The sequence below is a fragment of the Pelobates fuscus genome, chromosome 6 (assembly GCF_036172605.1).
Source record: "Pelobates fuscus isolate aPelFus1 chromosome 6, aPelFus1.pri, whole genome shotgun sequence".
Taxonomy (NCBI): domain Eukaryota; kingdom Metazoa; phylum Chordata; class Amphibia; order Anura; family Pelobatidae; genus Pelobates; species Pelobates fuscus.
In genome coordinates, this window is record NC_086322.1 from 175,951,535 (window position 1) to 175,977,578 (window position 26,044).

Genomic DNA, 26,044 nt, shown 5'->3' on the forward strand with positions numbered 1-26,044 from the left:
CACGGAAAGTTATCACTAGCTACTGGAAAACCCTCTGCAGTGTCCCAAGTATGAAGCAAAACCATTGCAAAATGATTTGCACCATTACCAGGAAACCAGGTCAATATACTGCTGGGACCATAACCACTACAGCATAGCGGTTATGATGTTAGGAGTAACCTAACTAATAAAGGCAGGAGGTGGTGTAACTCAATGTATCTTGCTGTTATAACATATACAGGATTATTGGCTGAATTGAGAATTTAAAACTTAAGGCCAAGATAGCCTGGAAGACACCCCCAGGTCAAGTTTGCCTAAAATTTGACATTCAATGTGAATATCCTCCAATTAACATTCTCGTAAATACCCTTGATAGTCTTGTGAAAACTACCTTTGTAAAAACATTCATATTCTTCCACTGATATGGCAATGTAAATCTGAAATCTAGTTGATCTATTCATAAATGTATGTTATTTATTAAATAAAAAAAATGAAAATAAACTACCCAGGTTCGTAAGCAAAATTAATAGCTTCACTTTTTTTCCCATAAAAAAAACAAAAAAAATAAAACATGCTGGCGATTCCCGGATGCATGGCATCGCCCGGCCGCTAGGGGTCTCCCTTCGATTCCAGCGCGCACAGCCTACACCTCTCTTTGGTTTGCTGTCCTAGTGAAATCTCGCGTGTCCGGCCTTCTCTTCCTCTTTCTCACCCAGCTCGGCAAGATGGCAGTCGGCAAAAATAAGCGGCTGACCAAAGGTGGCAAAAAAGGTGCCAAGAAGAAGATGTAAGTAGAAATACATGGCGGGCTGGCAGCTTAGGTGCCCGGGGATGCGATCACGGTGTCGGTGTTAGTGAGGGTTGCAGGATGGCTGTGATCCAGGACGGATGTTAGGCGGTAGTACCCCGGCTCCATGATCTGCAGCCATGGCTGCTGTGGGCTGTGGTGCGCTCTTACAGCCACATACATGGCATTGCTCATTATATTGCTATAGGTCCCTGCCTCTGGGGGTCCCTGTCCCTGCTGTATGGCTTGCAGAGGCCCTGGGTAGGACCATGTCCCATGTCTGGGCCTGCTGGGCTGAGCTTGCATTCCCTACACATGGGCTGCCTGCATGTGATCAGTGCCTGTCCTATACCCTTCCAACGTGTAATGCAGATAGTGTCTCTCCTTGGAAGACCTTGTTTGGTATGTAAATAATGGGTTCATGGTATTCTATTTTAGGGGAAAATGTATCATTCCAGGTGAGTCCTGTGTTTTTACAACGTGCCATTGCGTTAAGTCTATTTAAAAAAAACGCCAACAAATTCTGTAGTGCTGTACAATATGTGGACATGTAATTGCAACAAAACGCGGTGGATGCTCGGGAACTGAGGGTTGAGAGTGCTGTTTAATTGTGCTTACATCATACAGGGGTATTCTAGTTTTAGATGTGTTGGTTATGTCAAATGTTGTATGCTTATTGATTTTTTTCATTTTGATAGAGGTAACTGGGAAACCCTTTTTATAAGCTAGTGGTGTGACAAGTATACTTGTGTAATGAGTTAATGCTGAATTTGTCTAACTTTTGGTTTGATGGACAGCTGAACGTTTGTGGGTCATACAGGTATTGTGTTAGTCTTTTGAGTAATCTATTCGCATTTCTTTTTAGTGTTGACCCATTCTCCAAAAAAGATTGGTATGATGTTAAGGCACCAGCAATGTTCAACATTCGTAACCTGGGGAAGACTCTGGTCACCAGAACACAGGGAACCAGTAAGTATCACTTGTTTATATCCTTAAGTAAACTGCTAGGACAAACTGAGCAGGCCATTACCTTCGCTACTCTAATTTTATTAATGAGTAATAAGTTGGTGCCCTATGATATATTCCTTTTAATATTTGCAAAATGCTTGACAAGCTATCTCTGCATTTTTATGTTCACATATCCTAAAGTTTCTTTTTTCCTTTTGATTTCAAACACCATGAATCCTAATAAAACTACTGCCAAAAGCAAACTTGCATTACAACCAGTAGTTATGGTTTTATCTCTGCGAGAAATGGACTTTTCATGTTCCTATTTTGTCTCTTGCTATCTAGTTCACATCCTGCTGCGTATTGCTCTCACAGAACCAGCAAGAATATTTTTAAAGACATGCTACCTTCAAAATCCTTGTTAAATCTGTACAGGAGATGTTTAAACACTTTTTTTTTTTCTTTTTTATTCTATTGACAGTTCATATATGTGCATTTATGTGGACTGTTAAAGCAGACAGAATGTTTATATACATCTTTTCATTTTGGTGAACTATTAAAAAAATGTTTTTCTCTCTCCACCAATGCAGATAATAGAAGTAGTATGTTCTCAATCAATTATTAGTCTATTGAATTATTTTTAATTGCTTTTGCTGCATATTTGGAATTGCGTTATTCCTTACTATTTCCATCCATTTAAACAGAAATTGCCTCTGATGGGCTCAAGGGTCGTGTCTTTGAGGTGAGCCTTGCTGACCTGCAGAATGATGAAGTGGCTTTCCGTAAATTCAAGCTGATTACTGAAGATGTCCAGGGCAAGAACTGTCTAACCAACTTCCATGGCATGGATCTGACCCGTGACAAAATGTGCTCCATGGTCAAGAAGTGGCAGGTAGGACCTCGTCTTCATTGTCTCTTATATGCATCTTGCAGCAGGTTATTGTAAGGCAGTACTCCTGATTAAAGCAGTGATGCCTGGTAAATTGTACTACAGTTACAGAATGCGCACTGAATCCTAGCGAACAAGAGCATTCTTAATTCCACATTTGCATGTATTCCCTCCGCAGCATGTGTATACCATTTATTTAGAAATATAGACTACCAAAATAAAGGAGTGTCTAATACTGTAAAATGTTTGCATCCATTTGCAATTCTGATCAGTGCATGGTGTAAAATTACTTGTCCCCAGAGAGAACTTACATTGGTCTTACTTGCAATCCAGTATTGTGTGTATGCTCACTATTTTTTATTGACTAGAATGGTATAAAGTGTATGTATTACCTCACATGCATGCGAAAAGCAGTTTCTTTGACTCTCCATGTGCTTGATACTGCATCTACTCATGCTTACTCTCAATGGGATAAGTTTGTGTAAGTGTCTTGGTGTGCCTGAATTCACGGATTTATGAGTATAGTGATTCTTTGGAGGGCTACCACCCTCTTCTAGTTAAACTGTAAATCTCTAGATTTTAGAGGGATTTTCACAAAATGGCAAAATTCTGACTAGAAAAGTGGAAGAATTTCTTCAGATTTACCTATTGAGCCAGATTTTTGCCGTTTTGGATTTTAATGAATAACACATTTTGAGTAAATATCTTTCTCTGGTGAAACATGACAAGATATCGGTCCTATATAACCTATGGTTTGAGATCTTTCTGACTTTCCCTATTCTGAGAATTCTAATATTTAGTGTTTATGCTTGTAGTTCATTTGATTCCTTAGTCTACCCATTTCTTTCCATGGGAATGTGTTTAGCATATGATTTTATGCTCTTCATATTGCTAACCTAGTTCATGTCCCAATTTTCTTTTTATTTGGGGGGGGGTGGGGGGTGTACAGCTTTCTCATTGAAATGATTATAGTGCCTGGAGTAAGCTGGCACACTCGGTCCATTAAATAAACTGTTTCAATGCTAAACAAGAGTCCCTGCATCCCATCCCCTTTGTGTTGATTGGGCTAACAAAGCATTAGCCTGAGTAGCAATGGGCAGCTGTGATTGGCTGTCAGCTGACTACCATTGCGTCTAAGAATCGTTATTTCTACGGGAAGTGTGTAAGTTCTGCTTTAGCCAGACCTCCAGTGGGGGTCATGGTGTGGGGAACCATGGATCCTCGCTGTTAAACTACTTGAAAGCTGTTTAACGCTGACTGGAGTAACAGTACCAGGGCACTAATACCACTTCACTGAGATTAAATGGTTCGTGGCTACAGTGTCCTTAAAAGCACACTGCAAAACTAGCTTAATTAAACCATTTTGTGTGGTTCATGTCCCTGCAGTCACTGCTCAATTCTCTGCCACTTAGGAGTTAAATCACTTGTACGTGATCTACGTGTGACTTACACAGCAATGCTAAACATGTCCTTTAAAGTAATATCTAACGTTTACGCTTTTATTAATGCAAATTCTGAATTGACCAATGAAAGAGGCATGATCTATACAAAAAACTGCGTCATTTAGCTAAACTTGTATTTGTGATTATGGTGTCCCTGTAAAGTTTAGAATCTCCTGCATTCAAGGAGTATAGTGTAAACTAGTTACATTGAGCATGGCTTCTGATTTAAAGAAAATAAGGGGGGGGGGGCACGAGGTAGGCTGTGTTGCTCTATTGTTGCATGACCCTGAGATGTGATAGACATATTAATACAAAGTTATCTACTGTGGAGGTGTGCTTTTAGGATCAGCACGACCTCATATTGCTGGCTGAGTTTTTAAAGGAACACTCCAAGCACCATGACAACTACGGCCCACCGTTTAGTATGGTTTGACAAATTCCTGGATTTCCTGTGGCATCTACGTCCCACCCAGACTTCTCCTGCCTATGGTGAATGTCTCTAGAATAAAGCATAACCTGATTCTCCTGCAGGATGTAGGATATGGGTGCCTGGCGGGAAACATGTAAGCTGTACCACTGTAATAAAATGATTTGACTACTTAAAGTGGGTTTATTATGGTACTGGGAGTGTTCCTTTAATTCTGCAGTCTCCAAGAACCAGAAGACCCCAACCACCACCGATCTCACAGAAGTCCGTTTTTGAAGTGGAACCTTTGAATTCTGTCTAAGGCTGCCTTTTCTGCCTCCATTTGTTGTTGTAGATGCAGCATGTGAGAAAGAAATGGAGCCTTAGCTGGTTGTGTTGAGTGCAGAATGGCACATAACATAGTACTGTTTTTGCTGTGCTGTCCACCTATATTATAATATATTGTATAATGTACTAATGTTACAATGTGAATATAGTGTATATACTTTTTTTTTTTTTTTGTACCCACAGTATTTCCTGGACACCTGTAACTTTGTATTCAACATAGCAGCATGTGATTTATTAAGCCTTTTGTGCTTTGTACTTCACAATACATAGTCAACAACTTGCCATTATCCATATCCGATGTTGATATATATAGTTTGCACAGTTAAAGGGACACTGTAGGCACCCAGACCACCGTAGCTCATTGAAGTTGCTTGGGTACAGTGTCCCTAGAATGTTAACATTGCAGCACTAAGTTAGCCTCTAGTGACTGCCACTAGAGGAGGGCTTCCTGATTTGAAAGGGACCCTTGGTCCAGTATCTGACGCTGTACGTCCTCAGGCTATGCATGAGCACCTCTGGCGTCTGATTATCTCCCCCCCCCCCCCCCCCCCCCATAGGAAAGCATTGATTCAATTCTTTCCTACGGGATGATCTAATCCCTGCGTGGTATTTGCCGCACAAACGCATTAGAGCCTGCTCAGGACTGTGGAGGAGCTTTGCCCCAGCGTTGAGGGACTAGGTAAGTAATATATAATTATATTTTGAAATATGGATGCTGCGTGGTATTTAAACTAATTCACCTAAAACACAACACCCATATCACACATCCATTACATTTAAAGGGACTCTCCAGTGCCAGGAAAACATATCTGTTTTCCTGGCACTGCAGTGCCCCCATCCCATGTAGCTGGTGGGGACTAAAACCCCCATCAGTGACTTACCTGAATCCAGCGGCAATGTCCCTTGGCGCTGGGTCAGGCACCGCCCATGCTCCTCCCCCGCAGCAATGGTCGCACGCGTGCATTAGACCTCCCCATAGGAATGCATTATTTAATACTTTCCTATAGGGATTCCAGCAACGCTGGAGGTCCGCATGCATAGCGTGAGGACACCCAGCGTCATTAAAAACATCTTTTGTGTTCTAAGAACTAGGAAGTCCCTATGGTGGCTGTCTGATCAATAGCCACTAGAGGAGGACTTAACCCTGCAATGTAAATATTGCAGTTTATGAAAACTGCAATAATTACAATTGCAGGGTTAACGGTGGTGGGAGTTGGCACCCAGACCACTCCAATGGGCAGAAGTCGTCTCAGTGCCTTGAGTGTCCCTTTAATGTGCCATCCCTGAAGGTACAACACTCGCATAAGGCCTCCATTGCATTTAGCACTCATTTCTTGGCAGCAATAGAGCTTTCACAAACCTTCAACTTTTGCCGCTGTCCAATAGTTTCTTTAAAAAAAACAAAAACAAAAAAAAAACGGCTAACCAGTTAACCTTGCACAAAATATGTCCCTCGGTGTGTTTATTTTTTTTGCCCTTCCTGTCACTGACTCTTATGTCTACAGGTCTTTATTTTTTTTGCCCTTCCTGTCACTGACTCTTATGTCTACAGGTCTTGTACAGTAAACTTGCAAGATGCAATTCTGGATCCTGTGACATAATTACTTGTGTTAACGTTTAGTTTTGCTTTTAGCATTGTGAACCACAAAGTCTGCTTGCATCAACGCACTCATAGACCTTTTTGGACAATGAAAACACTCTGTTATCTTATAAACTCTTGAGTTGTTAGGAATTACTATTGCAAATATAAAGACCATATTATGTTGGAAGCGTTATGCCAAATGCACATATTTTGGCATAACGCTTCCGATTCCATGGTTTATTCCAGGTAATTAAATTTTAGGAAATAATCTTGATGCTTTTCCTATAGTGAGTGGTTATACAACTTTTTGCTTTGTAACAAGAGTATAGCTTTTGCATACCGTAGGAGACATGTTGCATTCTGGGAAATGTGCCACTAACAGTTTGATTCCCAGAAATCTCCTGGTGTTTTCTAATTCGAGTCAGTGGAGAGGTGCATGCATGTGCAGTGGCTTCTGTATTTTTACTTTTAAATAAAAAACAAACTTGCTTAAGTGTATGTTTGATTGGCATTTGTTACAAATTAAAAACAATGCCATTGTATTCTGTAATTGTTCTATTCAATGCAATATGAACCCTGCCTGCCAGTTCCTGTAACATACCTTTTACAAAAACTGCAGTGCTAAGTCTGTATGCTTCTAAGGAAAATCTTTATTTAGGCACACATGGCGAAACACATATCCAAGTTTTCACATTTGTGTTTTGCTTTTGTTATACAGCAGAAATACAATACAATATGTACAAATATGCACTTATTCATGCGGGTTCTCATCCAGGCCAGAATTTTTAATGTCTAGGACCGGCCCTGAGTTTCCACAAACCCCTCCATGTAATCCTGTCCTTGTATAGCTATTAGACTAGTAGGCTGACATGGATGCCTGCAACACTAACGTACGTGTTCAAAATAATATAAATCTTATAAAACACTAACTGTAGTTCTAGTAGAAAGATCCCTTTTTCTTGTGAATTTTGCTTTTAATAAATCTGGCAATTACAAAATTGTCAAGGCAAAAACTTCTGTTTCCCATGTTCCACGCTCTGCCATTTTGAAGCAATTCCTATCTTGCAGTCAGGGATAACCATTTTAACAACTTCCTGCCCTGTTTTTACCGTTCGTATTTTACACATAGGGAGTTTGGATGTCAGTTGTATTTTACTGGTTTTGACTTTAAAACTGAGCTTTATATGTAATTCTGCAAATTATTTTGTCCTCGTAGACAATGATTGAGGCCCATGTTGATGTGAAGACCACAGATGGCTATCTGCTCCGCCTATTCTGTGTAGGATTTACCAAAAAGCGTAATAATCAGATCAGGAAGACATCCTATGCCCAACATCAGCAGGTCCGTCAGATCCGCAAGAAGATGATGGAAATCATGACTCGTGAAGTGCAGATAAATGACCTGAAGGAAGTTGTTAACAAACTGTAAGTTTTCCTAGAAGTGATTTTGTGTTTTTAGTTATTTTGTTCTGAAGGGGAAGAATGATGACAAAGTTTTGGTCCCATATGAACGAACGTGATTATGGTTTGAGATCATTCTGATTTTTTTTTTTTTCCAATGATCATTTTAGTTTCTTCATCTTGGTTGACTATTCCCATAGACTCTGGCTTAGTAAAAAAAAAAAAAAAATTCAGCTTATTTGTCATTAGCTTTATCTATGTGTCTGAAATGTTCCTATGACATTTCACCTATTAAAATAAAAAAAATGCTTTGCTTTAAGTCAGTGAAAACTATGTAGTCCGGGCACTCAGGGTCTTTATAAAGCAGCAGATTTATTGGAAAAACATGGCATAAACAGCAACTTTTCGATCCCCAAAGGGATCTTTGTCAGCTTGACAAAGATACCATTGGGGACCCAAAACATTGCAGTTTCTGTCCCCAATGGGATCTTTGTCAGTCTGACAAAGATCCCATTGTGGACCTAAACATTGCTGTTTCTGCCAGCCCTAGGTATAGTGCACTGAGGTCTACAAGTGATGAGTGCGGATCTTTCCCTTGTTTGCCTTTGGTCAGGTAATAGTTCTGTAAATGAGCTACAGCAAAAGTTACTTGGAAGCAAATGTACCAGATTTGGATAATTTGAGAGGTGGGAAATTATTCCATTAGCTATAGCTGTATAAAATTATGCAGGCATTTATATTTATCACTAATTACTTATGACAATCATCATTTTCTTTGCAGAACAGTTCAATTTTGCTTTCACCTTGATCCTGCTATGGTGGTGTCTGACTTACTGATTTATTTTTATTAAATACTCACAGGATTCCAGACAGCATAGGCAAAGACATTGAAAAGGCCTGCCAGTCAATCTATCCTCTACATGATGTCTATGTACGCAAAGTGAAGATGCTGAAAAAGCCCAAGTTTGAGTGTAAGTTCCCCTTTGTTTGTTTTTTTTAAAGTTATTTTTCACCTCCGTAATGTGGAAATATCTTCATATTTTCCGCTGGTTAACATATAATCAAATTTTCTTTACTTGAACAACTATGCTTTACTCCCCTCCATGCGAGATACTACAACAACATTTTACGTTCTAAAATGGTTGTAACATAGACTAGATTCGATTTCTGCATTCAGTTTCTCTGGCCTTGGCATTTTGAACACTAATGTATATCATGGTTTCTCTTTTTTTAGTGGGCAAACTAATGGAACTGCATGGAGAAGGTGGCAGTGCTGGCAAGCCTGCTGGCGATGAGACTGGCGCTAAAGTGGAGCGGGCTGATGGTTATGAACCCCCAGTACAGGAATCTGTCTAAGATGGTTAATCTGAATTTGGCCCTGTAAAATAAAAACATGTTCATAAAATGTTTGTGTGGTTTTTTTTTTTTGGGGTGGCGGGGGAGGATATTTTATATGTAAGTTGTCATGTGATTTCTACCATGTGACTTTTTAATTAACTTTATTGCAACAAAATATCCTAGTGCTGATATCCAGCTTCAAATTAAAACAGCCATGTTACCTCAAAAAATGCATTTCTCCGATTTCATTTTCTCTTCTACTTTCAGAATCTTCTTTGCTAAATTTCTGATATTTATCTTTAAAAACCACGCTTTTACATAGTTACATAGCTGAAAAGAGACTTTGCGTCCATAAAGTTCAGCCTTCCTCACATATGTTGTTGCTGTTGATCAAAAAGAAGGCAAAAAACCTAGTCTGAAGCGCTTCCAATTTTGCCACAAACTAGGAAAAAAATCCTTCTTGACCCCAAAATACCAGTTAGATGTCTCCTTGGATCAAGCAGCTATTACCCCACTAATTAAAAATGATTATATCCATGTATGTTATGTTTTTGTAAGTATTTATCCAATTGCAGTTTAACCCCTTAAAAAAAAAACAGGGCGTACTATTATGCCCTGCTGCATTTAGAGCCGCTTGGAATAGGGCATAATAGTACGCCCTCCGGTTTTGTGTTTTTTTTTTTTTTTTTACTTACCCAGTCGCTGGCGATCGCACGCCGGGGACTGCGGTTGGGGGGACTCCCAGGGAGCCCCCCTCTGCACATCTGTGCTCCTGCAGCCCTCCCGGCCATGTGAGAGTTGAGGTCCTTGCGAGGACCTCACAATCACATGGCCGGGTTAGCTGGCTGCTGCATTGCCAGCAGGGGGACTGCCTGTAATGACAGGTAGTCCCCCTGCTGGCTGGAAATAAAATAACTTTTTTTTTTTTTTTTAAATCTTAAGTGTAAAAAATAAAATAAAAATATATACTTACACACACACACACACACACACACTGTCTAGGTGTATTTTACTATTAATATAAAATGACACATAGACGGATACTGATTATATATATATATATATATATATATATAATAAAAAAATTTAAATACGTTAAAAAAATTAAATATATAGGTGTTATTTAGATCTAATTGTATTGTGATAATATATATTTATATCAAAATACACGAACGAAATAATATATCTATATACATAAATATATACTTGTATATCAATAACTATCACTATCCCTTACTGAGATAGTGAGTGATATACTAAAGTGCCTGAATAAAAGCAGCTCAACACAAAAAGTGGAATACCTTAATCCACAATAAAGTGCAAAATACAATAAAAAGAAAGGTATAAACAATATACCAGCGAGTAGAGCGCTATAATGAATATAGATATAAATAATGAAGGGGTACGATCTGTCCAAATGTACATACAAAGTAAAACAACAAAAGAGAATATAGTGCAGATGGTTTACAAAAATGAATAATAGTAGCAATTGGTTGAAACCACTCACGTGGGTTGGAGCCTATAAGCTATTGGCTCCGTAAGTGACTCCTTTTTGCTCTTGAGGCAGCAACCACACCCCTTTATCCCAAACGATGTTATCCCGAAGATATGGAACAAGCAGAGTGAAAAAAAAACCTCATTGGTGGTTTTGTACAGATAGTGTATACAATATAGTGACATAGTAATGATTATGCTCACCTTATACAGAGCCTTGAATTCCTGGCTCTGGTTGGCAATATGCTAATTTATTGGGATAGCATTCCCCACATAGTGTTCCTGGAGGCTAGAAAGGACTATATGGACTAATATAAAAAAAAAATAACGATTTATTGTAGAGATTAAAAAATAATAATAAAACAATATTTAGACTTCTCAAAATATAAATATATATGTGTAATATTTTTACATAATTAGGTATCTTAATTACAATTAGCGGGACCTGGCTGACAACCCATGCCGAAAGTATAGGGAATTTAATTTGCTAGCACTATATTTAACCCTATAACTTTCCAAGACAACATAAAACCTGTACATGGGGGGTACTGTTTTACTCGGGAGACTTTGCTGAACACAAATATTAGTGTTTCAAAACAGTAAAATGTATTACAATGATGATATCGCCAGTAAAAGTGCCTTTTTTTTTTTGCATTTTTCACGCACAAACAGCACTTACACAGATGATATTATTACTGTGATACTTTTTTTTGAAATTTTTTTTTTCTTTATTTTTGTAGTGCATAAGCTTTGAACAGTTGGTTGTGAGGTACCCCAATGGCAATCCTCCAACGCAGTCTAAACAGCTGAACAGAGAGGTACATGAGATAGCACAAATTTTATTTTTAAAGGTAATTGAGTATTAACATGGTAGGAAACAAGCTTAGGTAACATTATACTGAGAAACGCTGTGCAGACTTTTGAGTGCATATCTACTGAGTGTATGAGTAAGGCTAAACGATGTGCCATGCTGCGGCGCACAATGTGTAAACATGTTAGGTCTAAACAGTATTCTGTAAAAGTAATTTACGTTAAAAACAAAAACAATGAAGGGTCTCATAGCCAAGTCTTGCTCGTTACAGTGATTAGCCTTGTTGTGCTATCTAGCCATAAGTATTAAGTTGTGTAAAAGCTACCTAGGCATTGAGTTATGAACCACTGGGGGTTAATTTACACTAGAGTAACTTGCCTTCATGTGCTGATATTAAGAGGGGGATTTGCATGAGACAGGTTATTACACGCTTAGGTTTATGGCAAGATGGGCCAAGCTGTGCATTATGCATGAGGGAGAGAGAGGCCATTGATAAATTAAATGTGCCTGAAACTGCAAGGAACTTAAATGAGTAGCTGACTACATGTTGGTTATTCTGCTGCGCAAGCCTAAGTAAACAAACACGTTAGGTAATAGTCCCCAGAATGTCCCCACAGGGTAATAAACTAATCTTGAGTGGATAGGAGATTTTTAAGGTTAACCTGCGGTTCTCTCCCTGCAATTGCTGTGTGCAGGAGAAGCTGGTGAGGGCAGGTTCCCCAGTGCTCAGTCCAAGAGTTCATTCTGCCGATGCCTTCCAAAAGGGCTCTACAATCCCGCAGCTCAGAAGGGCACAGTGAGCCTCTGATTCCAACAGCCGGCACGTGGGGTCGATCTGCCGCTGGAATGATAAGCAGGCAAATAGCGGGGTTTGTCAGTCCTCTGGGCGCAGGGTTCAGGAACCCGGAGCAGCCGCTGCAGGGCCTTAGGTGTCTGGAGCATAAGTCCGTCACGGCCTGTATCGGGTCTAGAACTGGAGGGTTGTGTGTTCGGCTCCTGATAGCTTGCCCTCCGCATCGCAGCCGTGTCTTTCCACCACAGTAGGAAGTGAGGGGAGAGTGCATCATATCGGTGTGGTCCGTTACCCGGTTTCCGGCAGTTGAGCGCCGGGGGATGAGTCTCTGTTGTGGTTTCAAACGACCCACCAGTGGGCTAGGATTGGGGTGCCGCTGCTTGCGCCGCGATCTTTGTTTCGCTGCGTAGGGGCCCCCTCTGAATGGCTCGTTTGTGATGCCTTGTCTGGGCCGTGTATGAGGGTGGCCCAATAGTGGGTTAGGTCTTAGCTTGGACTGCATTGTTTGCCGGTGTCGGGCCCTTGGTGTCTCTTAAGGCCTCTTCTTCATCTGCGGTGCCAGTCGGCTGTTTAATTGTAGCTTCTGCTCTGGGGGGTTATCCCCTTGTAAGGGGGCTGATTGACATAGTCTGCGTTTCAGCTCCTTCCAGAGCTTCACAAAGTGCCTATTTAGCCTTGCTTGGAAGTCATATACAGCCTCGTTGTGGTGCTCAGCTTTGGCCATTTTGGATGAGACCTTGCGCTTTCTCTTTACCCCCAAGGCAGCCGACACTGCATCAGCTTGCCTGGGGTAGCCTCCGCTGTGAGGACCGGGATCTCCCCCACCGGTCCAAAAGGGGGGGGGGGTGGGGGTAACGGGGCTCGCTCTCTTTGAGTGTGTCGTTCGTTTGCCTCCGGGTCGGGAGAGTGGCCACCTCCCCCGCCCGTCGTGTGCTAGGCCACACTGTCGGTCCCGGTGTCTGCGGGTCTCCAGCGCGTCTCCCAGCCTCCGACTTCACGCCCTCTGTTGCGGGGTGTTTATAAGTATGTGGTGCCGCTGTTCGTCTCTTTAGATGCTGCCTAATATCGCGTGTATTATCAGATGTGAGCAGGAGCTCCTGAGAGCCATGATGGTAGCCATGATGGTTAGGCCCCGCCCCCGCTGTGATACTTTTTACTGTTTTGAAAGACAAATATTTGTGTTCAGCGAAGTCTCCCGAGTACAACAGTACCCCTCATGTACAGGTTTTATGGTGTTTTCAAAAGTTACAGCGTCAAATATAAGGCTTGTGTTTCATTTTTTTCACATTAAAATTCTCCAGATTGGTTACGTTGACTTTGAGACCCTATGGTAGTCCAAGAATGAAAATGACCCCTATGATGGCATACCATTTGCAATAGTAGACAACCCAAGGTATTGCAAATGGGGTATGTCCAGTCTTTTTTAGTAGCCACTTAGTCACAAACACTTGCCAAAATTGAAGTTTTTTGCATTTTTCACACACAAACAAATACTAGCGCTAACTTTGGCCAGTGTTTGTGACCAAATGGCTACTAAAAAAGACTGGACATACCCCATTTGCAATACCTTGGGTTGTCTACTATTGCAAATGGTATGCCATTATGGGTGTAAATTTTATTCCTGGGCTACTATAGTCTCAAAGGCAACGTAACCAATCTGGCGAATTTCAATTTCAAATGTAAAGTGCTATATTTGACCCTGTAACTTCTCAAAACACCATAAAACCTGTACATAGGGGGTACTGTTTTACAAGTGAGACTTTGCTGAATACAAATATGTGTATTTTATTGCAGTAAAAGCTAACAGTATTATGACATTGACAGTTAAAATGTCATGTAGAACTAAAAAAAATACTTTCTTATTTTCTCCCATTTTTTTCATATTAAATTTTCATAGCTAAATATTTGATATTAAATGAAAGCCCTGTTTTCCCTGAATAAAATGATATATAATAAGGGGGGGTGCATTTAATATGAAAGAGGTGAATTACGGTTGGACAAATATATATATATATATAGCGCAAATGCCAGGTTTTGTTTTGTTCACAACGTGTACATTTGGCGCAGTCCTTAAAGGGTTAAACATCTGTAGTGACTCTGACAAAACCACCTCTTCAGGTAGAGAATTCCATATCCTTATTGCTCTTACTGTATAAAAACCTTTTCTTTGTCTTAGATGAAATCTCCTTTCTTCCAGCCTAAATGTGTGACCTCGTGTCCTATGTATAGCCCTGTTTATGAATAGATTTCCAGATAAAGGTTTGTACTGGCCCTGAATCTATTTGTATAAAGTTATCATATCCCCTCTCAGGCGCCGTTTTTCCAAACTAAACAGATTTAATTTTTTTAACCTTTCTTCATAACTAAAATGCTCCATTCCTTTTATCAATTTTGTAGCTCGTCTCTGGACTTTTTCTAGTGCCATGATATATTTCTTTAGAACAGGCGCCCAAAATTGCACAGCATATTCAAGGTGTGGTCTTACCAGCGATTTATAAAGAGGCAAAATTATATTTTCATCCCGAGAATTTATGCCCCTATTTATACATGACAAAACCTTACTGGCTTTAGCAACTGCAGATTGACATTGCATATTGCTGCCTAATTTGTCTATAACAATTCCCAAATCCTTCTCGTGTGTGGTTATCCCTAATTCATTACCATTTAGTGTGTAATTTGCTTGTGCATTCTTAACCCCGAAGTGCGTAACTTTGCATTTCTCTACGTTAAATTTCATCTGCCATTTTAGTGCCCAGTCCCCTAATCTATCCAAATCCCTCTGCAGCAAAGCAATATCCTGCTCACATTGTATTACTTTACAAAGTTTTGTGTATTCTGCAAACACTGATACATGGTTTTCAATGCCTATTTCAAGATCATTTATAAATATGTTAAATAGAAGTGGTCCCAAAACACTGAGGGTCACCACTTTTGTCCAGCCTGAAAATTTACCATTATAACTCGTTGTACTCTATCCTTAAGCCAATGTTCTACCCAAGAACAAGAATATTCATCTAGACCAATTTCTTTTAGTTTGAAGACTAAACTATTGTGAGGAACCGTATCAAATGCCTTGGCAAAATCCAAGTAGATCACATCCACTGCAACACTCTGATCTATACTTCTACTTACTTCTTCGTAGAATGCAATTAGGTTAGTTTGACATGACCAATATTTCATAAAACCATGCTGATTATTGCTAATAACAAAGTTCTTCCCAATGAATTCCTGAATATTATCCCTTAATAGCCCTTCAAATATTTTCCCAGTTACAGAGGTTAAGCTCACAGGTCTATAATTTCCAGGCAAGGATTTTGAACCCTTTTTAAATATAGGAACAACATCTGCCTTCCTCCAATCCTCCGGTACAACGCCTGAAACAAAAGAATCTTGAAAAATTAAATACAGAGGTTCACTTATTTCCCCACTTAGCTCCTTAAGTACTCGTGGGTGAATACCGTCAGGCCCCGGAGCTTTATTTACATTCATTTTCTTTGATAGCTGTAGCACTTTGTCTCGAGTTATCCAATCACAAGTTATCTGCAAGTTTTTTGCAGCAATCATTTGCATATCTCTTGCCATAGGATCCTCATTAATATATACTGAAGAAAAATAGTTATTTAAAATGTCTGCTTTTTCCTGGTCTTCATTAGCTAATAAACCCAACTCTGTTTCCAGTGTACCTACACTTTCAGTTTGTTTTTTTAGAATTGATGTACTTGAAAAAAATATTTGGGGTTGGTTTTGCATTCTTCAGCTATCAATTTCTCATTTTCTAGTTTAGCCACTTTAATTGCCTTTTTGCAAGCGTTATTGGCTTCCTTATATCTTAAATAGGATGTCTCTGATTTAAATGCCATTTTCTTATTTTTTTTTTTTTTTTTTTTTTTTTTTTTAAAAATCTTTATTTTTGCGTGCATGTGGGTAACAGACAGTCGGGCCATGCCTCGATAGCATTGGCAAGATAGTTGGTCAAACAAAACATACAGTTTACAAGGCATTAGATTATACTGCACATTTTTTTTTTAACAATATAGTGTAGAGAACAGGCTAGGTAGGGCATGTCTAGATAAACCATAAAGAGATAAGTACAATACAGTGCTAAGTCTTAGACATGGTGTACAGATTTTAGTAAAGTAGCTGGTAAATCGAGTTGATGGCACTGTGTAGAATTATTTAGCAACCGATTTATACAATGTATGGTTAACAGCATAGTGTTTAATAAGCGTGCTCTGAATTGTGGGTAGCAAGCTTTGAGATTTCTCTAGAGTGTCATGCTTCGACAGGTAGGTATTATGCATAAACTTTTAACTGGGTATAAGCTACCGCTGGTGAGTGCTAAGTTTTACCCCCTCCTCCCCCCTTTACTTGTTCAGACCAGGTTTTTAGGCAGAATTTGTGCGAAAAAGAGACTTGCTTTTAGAGTGTCCTCATGTGTCTCTTGGTAGTCTCTGTCTTCTGTGGGTTCAGCATGTTCCCGCCGCATGTCGGCTGCCCTTGTGTGGTGTGACTCCGTCGGGGTCGCTTGGTGGGCGCTGTGCGGCAGACCGGGAGTAGCGTGCGGCAGGACACCTCTGGGTCTCAGTGTGTCATGGTAGTGGCAAATTGTGGTGCATGATCCCGCGGTCTGTTCCGTGTGGCTCGTGCTTGCCTGTTTTGCCTCCTTCTCTGCTGCCTGTCGCGGTCTTGTCCCTCATCACACATTCTCGGCCTGATCTCAGCTTCATGAGATGTGTAGCTTGTTGGGGCGCGATGGTGTATGCGGGTAGATGGCTGCAGTGGAGGTCTGTGCTGCCGGTGCCTGCAATCAGTCCCGTTTGCTGCCACTGCAGGTAAGTAGCCTGTGGACTTTCTGGTCTCTGCCTCCGCCATCTTAGTTGCACTGTTTTAGTTGCGGGTCGGGGCGGCCTTGCTGTCGCGCCTTGGGTGCTTTGCGGTGGTCAGGGCTCGAGGGTGGGGACCGGGATCACCCCCCCGGTCCATAGGGGGGGGAACGGAGCCGGTTCCTCGCGGGTCTGGCTCTTGGCTGAGCACCAATGGGCGGGATAGTGGAGCAGCGGCCGTCTGCCCCACTCACCGCCGGAGTAGGCCTTGTTTGTGCCAGTAAGGATTCTTCCCCCAGGGGACTGAAACCCTTTGGGCCAGCCTCACCCTGGGTCTAGTGCTCTCCACCCGGTAAGGGCCGCCGTCGCCGGTCGTTTTTTTGTTGATAATCTCAGTTTTGTAGCTCAGTTTTTTCTGAATTTGCTGGAGCTGGTCTTACTTGCGACCGTCCAGCTCGGCGGTCCGGCCCCGCCCCTCCATTTTCTTATTTTTAATCTCTTGTTTTACTTCTCTACTAAGCCACATTGGTTTTAATTTGTTTCTTTTATATTTATTACCCAATGGTACATACTGAGAAATGAACCTTTCTAATATTTGTTTGAATAGTTTCCATTTATCCTCAGTGTTTTTATCACTAAGGAGTTTATGCCAGTTGATATGTTGTAGAGCTGCCCTAATCTTATTGAAATTGGCTTTTTTAAAATTATATGTTTTAGTATACCCCACTTGCTTTTGCTTTTTTGAGTTTATTTCAAAATTTACCATATTGTGATCACTATTTCCCAAATGCTCCCCTACTTGAATATTGGTTAAAAGATCAACATTGTTTGTTATGACGAGATCCAGACAAGCATCCTTTCTAGTTGGTGCTTGTGCCAGTTGTGACATAAAGGTGTCATTTAACACATTCAAAAACCTGATTCCCCTTGCTGAAGTACTAGTCCCTCTATCCCAATTTATGTCTGGGTAATTAAAATCTCCAATAATTAACGTGTTACCTCGATTTGCAGCTCTCTCAATTTGCTGTAACAGCTGTTCTTCCTCAATAATATTTACATTAGGTGGTTTATAACATATCCCAACTAGAGATGTCCCGAATAGTTAGCCGACGAATAGTTTCTGGCGAACATAGCTTGTTCGCGTTCGCCACGGCGGGCGAACATATGCGATGTTCGGTCCGCCCCCTATTCGTCATCATTGAGTAAACTTTTTTTTTTTTTTTTTTAATTCTTTCTTTTTGTAGTGCATGGTTTAGTTAACAAGCTCACATTGACATTTTCGAGTGAGAACATTTTGTTCAATACAATGAGGTTAAGATCAGGTTTGTCGTGAAATGTCAGCAGTACCGCACTTTTTTTTTTTTTATAACATGAAAGAACAGTGATATATGCTTATGAGGGATAATAAAACCAGTTTCATTATAGTGAGTACATATCGTAAGCACTGATACTGATTGCCACCAATAATTAAAGCAAGCTTAGTCAAATACATACATGGTAAGGTGAAGGTGAAGTGACCCCTAGGTCTCAACATTGCAAGTAAGTACATGAGTTAACTATTTTAGGCATAAATTCTGGCTTAATAGTACATTGCGAAAAAGAAAAGCTTGACTACGTGGTTAGAGCAGCAATGTGAAAATAAAGGTAAAGAGAACAAGTAACGCTTATCAAAGAGGGCACGAGAAGCAGTTGTCAGTCGACAATGATTAACAATATTATTACAGGCTAAACTAACTGTCAGCATGTGTGTGATTCCTTTTCAATGCTTAGAGCGCCAATGGTGGTATAGTGGAGCTAAACAAGGGGGATCATGCAGGCATTATATACTGTTTGCGCTGTTCTGGGCCCATGCTTAAATAAAAGATAGAGAACATCACCCTTTAGACCCATATAGCTATACATAAGTTACATTAGTAGGGCTAGAGCGTTAAGGCAGGAGCATTGTAGAGTTACCCTCATGTGTCTTGGAATGAGTGCAGGTAAGGGCATGGTAATAAAACATCAGTACAGACAGAGAGTTAACTTGGGTTGACGGTATCTGCCGTGCTGGTTTGGCAGAGCAGCATATGGAAACATGTCCTAGAGGTTGCTGGTGCTGCGCCCAGGGTGGTGTGGTGAATTCAACCTATGCCTCTGCTCGGTGTTTTGGGAGAGTGTCTGGGTGATGCTTGGTGAAGTTGGTATGCCAGGTTGTGTTCTCTCACCCTCCAGGTCAGTGAGGCCAGGCTATAGGATGCCTCCGGTCTTACTCCGCTGGGTTGCAGGGGTTCGGCGTGGTCCGCATCTGGGTGTAAGTATTGTGGCACTTTCGTCGTGGAATACTCTCTGCGACTATTACCAGGGCTGCTCTTCATGTGTCTTGTTGTGGGTAGCCAGCCGGCTGGGGCTTGTGAACGCTTTGTGTAGTGGGTGCTGGGTTGTTGTAGGCCCCCTCGGTGTCCTCGAGGTAGTTTGCTCCGTTTGCGCGGGCACTGTCGGGGAGACGGTCTGTTTACGACTCCCTGTCCAGGGAGGCTAATGCCCTTTGTGGCTGGTGCTGGACGCAGTATGATGCTGCTTTTTGGTTTGCGGCCATTTTGTGCCACTTGCCTCTGGTTATCCGCTGGGGGGTCCCGTTTGGGGTTTGCCCCTCTTGCCGCTAACTTGGCCCAGAAAGCCCCCAGAATAGCGTCGAGCTTTACCTCTAGGCTCTCCTGGGCCTCCAGTCTGCAGTGTGAGATTGCTTGCTGCGCTCGGCTGCGACAGGGTGTGTCCGCCATCTTGTGTATCGAGGTACACTTCTCGGTTTCGCTGTGTGGTTTGCCATGGTTTGTCAGCTCCTTAGGTAGTTGAGTGTGGACCGGGATGTCCCCCCCGGTCCAGGGGGGGGGAACGGGGGATCCGTGTGGACCTGCTGGGGTGAGACTCAGGGGACGGGTGATCGGCCGTATCTCCCGCCCGGGGTACTCTCTAGGCCGCAACCGCTCTGCAGGCTTTTTGGCGGTCGGCATCTCGGTTTTCCGAACCGGGATACTCCAGCCGCTGTCTGTGACAACTAAGTCCGTTAGCGGTTTAGGATGTGAGCGACAGGAGTCTCGGTAAGTGGCTTGAGAAAGTATTCGGCTGGGGAGCTCCTGCTAGTTGCGACCGTCCGCCATGCTGGCCAGGCCCCGCCCCCCCATTGAGTAAACTTTGACCCTGTACCTCACAGTCAGCAGACACATTCCAGCCAATCAGCAGCAGACCCTCCCTCCCAGACCCTCCCACCTCCTGGACAGCATCCATTTTAGATTCATTCGGAAGCTGCATTCTTAGTGAGAGGAGGGACAGTGTAGCTGCTGCTGATTTAATAGGGAAACCGATAGCTAAAATAAATAAAAATGAGACAGCGCTAGGTAACTAAAAAGCAGCAACCTATTAAAAGGGGATCCCTCAAACCCTTTAGAGCTAGATAAGTAAAAAATAATAAAAAATAATAAAAAGGCTGCGCTTACGATAAAAACAGACACAGTGTAAAGTCCAAAGGGAGGAAAAGTCCAACTGGTGTGTCCTTACAGGAGGTCTTTGCTGGTGGTGTCCTCTACCAATGTAGTAGTTCCTCTCATATGAAAGACAAAAGGGAAGAGATGGACAACCAATAGTGTAGTTTGAACAATACTGATGTGGATAGAAATAATAATAATAGTTGAGAACTCACATTTACCAGAGCTACTGTCCTAGCTCTGGAATAAAGCGCATACAGCGGTATAATCCCCGCTTATGGGATTTAAATGGGTTCCTCTCTGTGTTCTTGGTGGACCGATAGCTAGGCTAGTGTATTCAGTGTCCACTACAGTCCTGAAGGACTCATCTGATCTCTGCTGTAAGGACAGAACCTAAAAAGTCCTTTTTAGGGCTAGAACATCAGTCTGCTTTATTTTTTTTCCTGTGTAATCTAATTGCAGTTGCCTGCCTGCCAGCATGTGTGTCAGGCTCACAGCGTATACTGTGCCCACTTGCCCAGTGCCACCACTCATATCTAGTGTCACAATAGCTTGCATTTTAAAAAAAAACTTTTTTGAATGTAATATAATAGCAGTCCGTTTCCTTCACACGTGTGCGTTTCAGAGCCTGCCAGGGCACAGTGTCACACCAGTGCAACTCATATCTGGTGTAACAGTAGTGTACATTAAAAAAAATAATACACTTTTGACTGTAATAGATTGAATAGCAGTTAGTTGTCTGCAAGCGTGTGTGTCAGGCCTACAGTGTCTACTCTGCCAACTTCTGCCAGTGCACAGTGCCAGTCATATCTGTTGTCACAGTAGCTTGCACGTGTAGTACCACTAATCGGAAAAAAAATGACAGGCAGAGGCAGGCCACCCCGCAGGGGCCGTCTTGGTCGTGGTGCTGTGATTCCCTTTGGCCCTAGAATAATGCCCAGTTTTCAGAGGCCACGTACCCTGAACTCGAAAAGTTCTGAGGACATAGTTGACTGGCTAACACAGGACACCCAATCTTCTACAGCTTCCGCCCGGAACCTTGACGCACCATCCTCCTCCAGCTTAGCTCCGGGCACCTCTCAAGTTACCACGCGCCCGCCTGCCGCCACCACCAACACTAGCACCACAGCCGCTTCACTTGATCTGTCAGAGGAGTTATTTACACATCAGTTGGAAGAAATGAGTGATGCTCAACCATTATTGCCAGAGGATGTAGATTATAGGGATATGTCTCAGTCAGGCAGCATTACACACATGGACGTACGGTGTGATGATGATGATGATGTTGTACCTGCTGCTGCTTCCTTTGCTGAGTTGTCAGATACAAGTGAAGCGGTTGATGATGACTATGCGTCCGTGGATGTCACGTGGGTGCCCTCTAGAAGAGAAGAAGAACAGGGGGAAAGTTCAGATGGGGAGACAGAGAGGAGGAGGAAACGAGTTGGAAGCAGGGGGAGGTCGTCGCAAGGAGCTAGAGGCACAGTCAGACAGCATGCATCGGCACCCGGGGTCAGCCAGACAGCACGCCAATCAACGCATGCTGTTGCCACCACCAGAATGCCATCTTTGCAGAGCTCAGCAGTGTGGCATTTTTTGTGTGTGTCTGCCTCTGACAACAGCGATGCCATTTGCAACCTGTGCCAAAAGAAACTGAGTCGTGGGAAGTCCAACACCCACCTAGGTACAACTGCTTTGCGAAGGCACATGATCGCACATCACAAACACCTATGGGATCAACACAAAACTCAGCACACAAACTCAAAGCCGCCATCCTCCTCCTGGTCCAGCATCTTCAGCCACGTCAACCACTGCTGTCCTCCTTGCCCCCTCTCAACTATCCGCCACTCCGTCTCTCGCCTCGAGCAGTTCATGCTCATCTGCCCACAGTCAGGTGTCTGTCAAGGACATGTTTGAGCGTAAGAAGCCAATGTCACAAAGTCACCCCCTTGCCCGGCATCTGACAGCTGGCTTGTCTGAACTCTTAGCCCGCCAGCTTTTACCATACAAGCTGGTTGAGTCTGAGGTGTTCCAAAAATTTGTAGCTATTGGGACACCGCAGTGGAAGGTTCCCGGCCGAAATTTCTTTGCACAAAAGGCAATCCCCAACCTGTACTCGATTGTGCAAAAGGAAGTAATGGCATGTCTGGCACACAGTGTTGGGGCAAGGGTCCATCTGACCACTGATACCTGGTCTGCAAAGCATGGTCAGGGCAGGTATATCACCTACACTGCGCATTGGGTAAACCTGATGACGGCTGCCAAGCATGGAATGCGTGGCTCTGCAGAGGAGTTGGTGACACCGCCACAACTTGCAGGCAGGCCTGCTGCCACCTCCTCTACTCCTCCTACTCCATCCTCTTCCATAACCTCCTCGGCTGAGTCCTCTTCTGCTGCTGCGTCTTGCTCCACATCAACGGCACCCCCCCAGCTCCCCAGGTACTATTCCACATCCCAGATACGGCAGTGTCACGCCGTCTTGGGGTTGACTTGCCTGAAAGCAGAGAGTCACACCGGACCAGCACTCCTGTCCGCCCTGAACGCACAGGTGGATCAGTGGCTGACTCCGCACCAACTGGAGATCGGCAAAGTGGTTTGTGACATGGAAGAAAGTTGTTGGCGACATTGAATTTGGGCAAGTTGACACATGTTCCGTGCATGGCACATGTGTGTAATCTGATCGTACAACGCTTTGTGCATAAGTACCCAGGCTTACAGGACGTCCTGAAGCAGGCCAGGAAGGTGTGTGGCCATTTCAGGCGTTCCTACAGGGCCATGGCGCACTTTTCAGATATCCAGCGGCGAAACAACATGCCAGTGAGGCGCTTGATTTGCGACAGCCCGACATGTTGGAATTCAACACTCCTAATGTTCGACCGCCTGCTCCAACAAGAAAAAGCCGTTAACGACTATTTGTATGACCGGGGTGCTAGGACAGCCTCTGCGGAGCTGGGAATTTTTTTGCCACTTTACTGGACGCTCATGCACAATGCCTGTAGGCTCATGCGTCCTTTTGAGAAGGTGACAAACGTAGTCAGTCGCACCGAAGGCACCATCAGCGACATCATACCATTTGTTTTCTTCCTGGAGCATGCCCTGCGAAGAGTGCTGGATCAGGCCGTAGATGAGCGTGAAGAGGAAGAGTTTTTTTGGGGGGGAAATCTATTTATTAAGACAAAATAGTCAGCAAAGAGTTGGCTCGCAGGCCAGACAAAGAAACAATAATTCCAGTGTTATGGTACTTTTTCAGTAAACCAAAATGTTTAAGTGTCTATCTGTTCCTGTCCAAATTAAAGAGAATTGAATTGCGTATATACGCTGAAGTAATTCAGTCTGACACACGGAGTTCAGGTTAAAATAACTTCGAGGAAATTTATTGGCAAGTGCAGAATCAGAGGGCGCGCAGGCCCTTTTAAGAGACATTTTCGTCATCATTGATTATCAAGATATCAGTGAATAAACACAATTAATTGGATTAATTGTTAAGTGTCTGGGTTAGTGTCCACCTATCAATATAATTAATTGGATCAAAAGCTAAGTGGTTAGTTCCGTGTCCACCCACCAAGAGGTGGTACTTTTTCGGACACGGGTGGGGGACAAGGGGTCTTGAGCGTCATTTTACTCGGTCGGTGATGTCAAATCTCGTGGTTAGGTGCAAGGTCTCTTATGAATAGAACATTTCATTACTACTGTGTCCTCATGGCCTTTAAATTATACTATGTTGCGAGTTAGGGGAAATTCAACAGTTCCTGGGTTAGTCATATCCTTATGGAGAATACAGTCTTTGTCTATTGTATTAGATGTGCTGAGAAATACTGTCATGTAATGTAGTTTTCATATGAAGAAGTCAGGTTATGAGGACAAAATGGAGGATTTGTCACAGTATCAGGTTAATACAGAGTTAGAGCAGCAATTCAATATAAATACAATAAGATTTTTTTAATAATTCTACATCAGTCCCCCCTATGAAATGTTAGATTCTAAGAGATAAAAACTTTATTTGTTAATACCAGAAGACGTGTTAGCCCAAAGGCACAGAAACCCCGTGGCCGCTAGCTAGGTGTTAATGCAAAGTGCAAGTCTGTCCCTATTTTCTGACCCTACTAGGCTAGCTCATCTGTCAGTATGGCTCTCGAACACTTCACACCCATGGGTATCCCACGGCAGCTAACCCACCGCTTCTCCACACGGGGCCTTTACCATTCACTGACAGATGCTGTCCCTAAGGTGGTCCCTTCCTAGAACTCTCGCACTTTATCATCAAAAGGGATGGATTGCAGCGGCAAACAGGGTGAGTTGAGATCCTGGAAATCTTGGTCATCAACATCAAGTAGTGTGAAAGTGGGTGCCGCTTGGTCAATAGTCTTCGTGAGAGCTTTCCTCAGGCAGGGGAAGACACAACAAAAGAGAAGAGCAAAGATAAAAAAAGAAATTAGTATTGCCATACCAATATACATTAAAGCCTTTTTCCAACCCGTCATCCAACCAAACCATCTGTCCCAGGGATTTTTTATCCCGGAATTCCTTTTTAATTCTTCTGAGAGGTCATTTAATTTTGCTATGGCTAATGTAACTTTACCATTAGGACCTGTGTTTTCTGGGATGTAGGTACAACATGTCATGGTGTCGGGCAAAATTTTACATACCCCTCCTTTTTCGGCTAGGATCATATCCAGGGCTATTCTATTTTGGAAGGCCATTTGGGATGTTGCCTGCAATTGTTCGGCTAATCCCTGGAGGGCATCTCTGGTGTAATTAACGAAACGCTGTTGATTGTAATAAATGTAGTTTATCCAATTTAAGTTCTTGTTTGCAGTAACTATGGTAAAAATTGATTCAAATCCTGCAGCAACTTCATCTCTTGCTTTAAATTCATTGGGTACCCCCCTAGGCACCCCAATGGCATCAATGTAAATGTGAGGGTCAAAACTTCCTTTTACTGGGGCTTCACGCTTGGCCTTAGTGTGGCTGGACTCATGGGTGTTGGTGTGTGTGTCAGAAATAATGTGTATAGGCATAATGGCCTTGGCCAATGTACACTCCCCCCACCACTCTGTGTCCATTCTGGATCTTAACTGTAAATCCCCACACAACCAGTAAATATCTCCCAGTGACCTAGTGTGCTGCTGCAGCAAACGTACAGGAACAGTTCTATAGGTAGTACAATAACCTGCGGGAAAGTTACCCACAAATTTACCAATCCCATCATGTTTGACATAGCAAGTGTAATTACCTTTATATACGGTAACACCATGAGGAGGTCTTACATTTTTGGCTATAAGAGGATACTCCGCTGTCCATGCTTGACATTGAGACCTGTTGAAATTATATTGGTAGGCAAAAAGACTTAAAATGCAATTTTCTTCATCTACTGGCAGGGTTAAAGGTACAGTGCCCAGATGAGGCCGGGCACCACCACACACATAGCATGCGGTTCGGTTATGTTTGTTGGCATTATATTTCATCCATTCTAACCATAGGTTAACATCATTAAAACCTGTTTCAGCGGCCATAGTATCTTCAAAGGTGGGGTTAGCAATGGCCA

At 42.5% G+C, this 26,044-nt stretch overlaps 1 protein-coding gene and 1 non-coding gene across 2 annotated transcripts; both read left to right on the plus strand.

Annotated features, from left to right (window-relative positions):
* The first annotated feature begins 669 nt into the window (after window positions 1–669).
* RPS3A (ribosomal protein S3A) lies at window positions 670–9,189 on the plus strand. The gene is made up of 6 exons (XM_063460097.1): window positions 670–766; window positions 1,632–1,735; window positions 2,419–2,606; window positions 7,598–7,806; window positions 8,644–8,753; window positions 9,017–9,189. The coding sequence occupies exons 1-6, from the start codon at window positions 705–707 to the stop codon at window positions 9,136–9,138; spliced, it is 795 nt and encodes a 264-aa protein (XP_063316167.1). The 5' UTR covers window positions 670–704; the 3' UTR covers window positions 9,139–9,189.
* On the plus strand, window positions 7,859–7,927 carry LOC134566245 (small nucleolar RNA SNORD73). Its single transcript, XR_010083998.1, has one exon. It is a non-coding gene; the product is annotated as a small nucleolar RNA SNORD73 (small nucleolar RNA).
* Window positions 9,190–26,044: the final 16,855 nt, after the last annotated feature.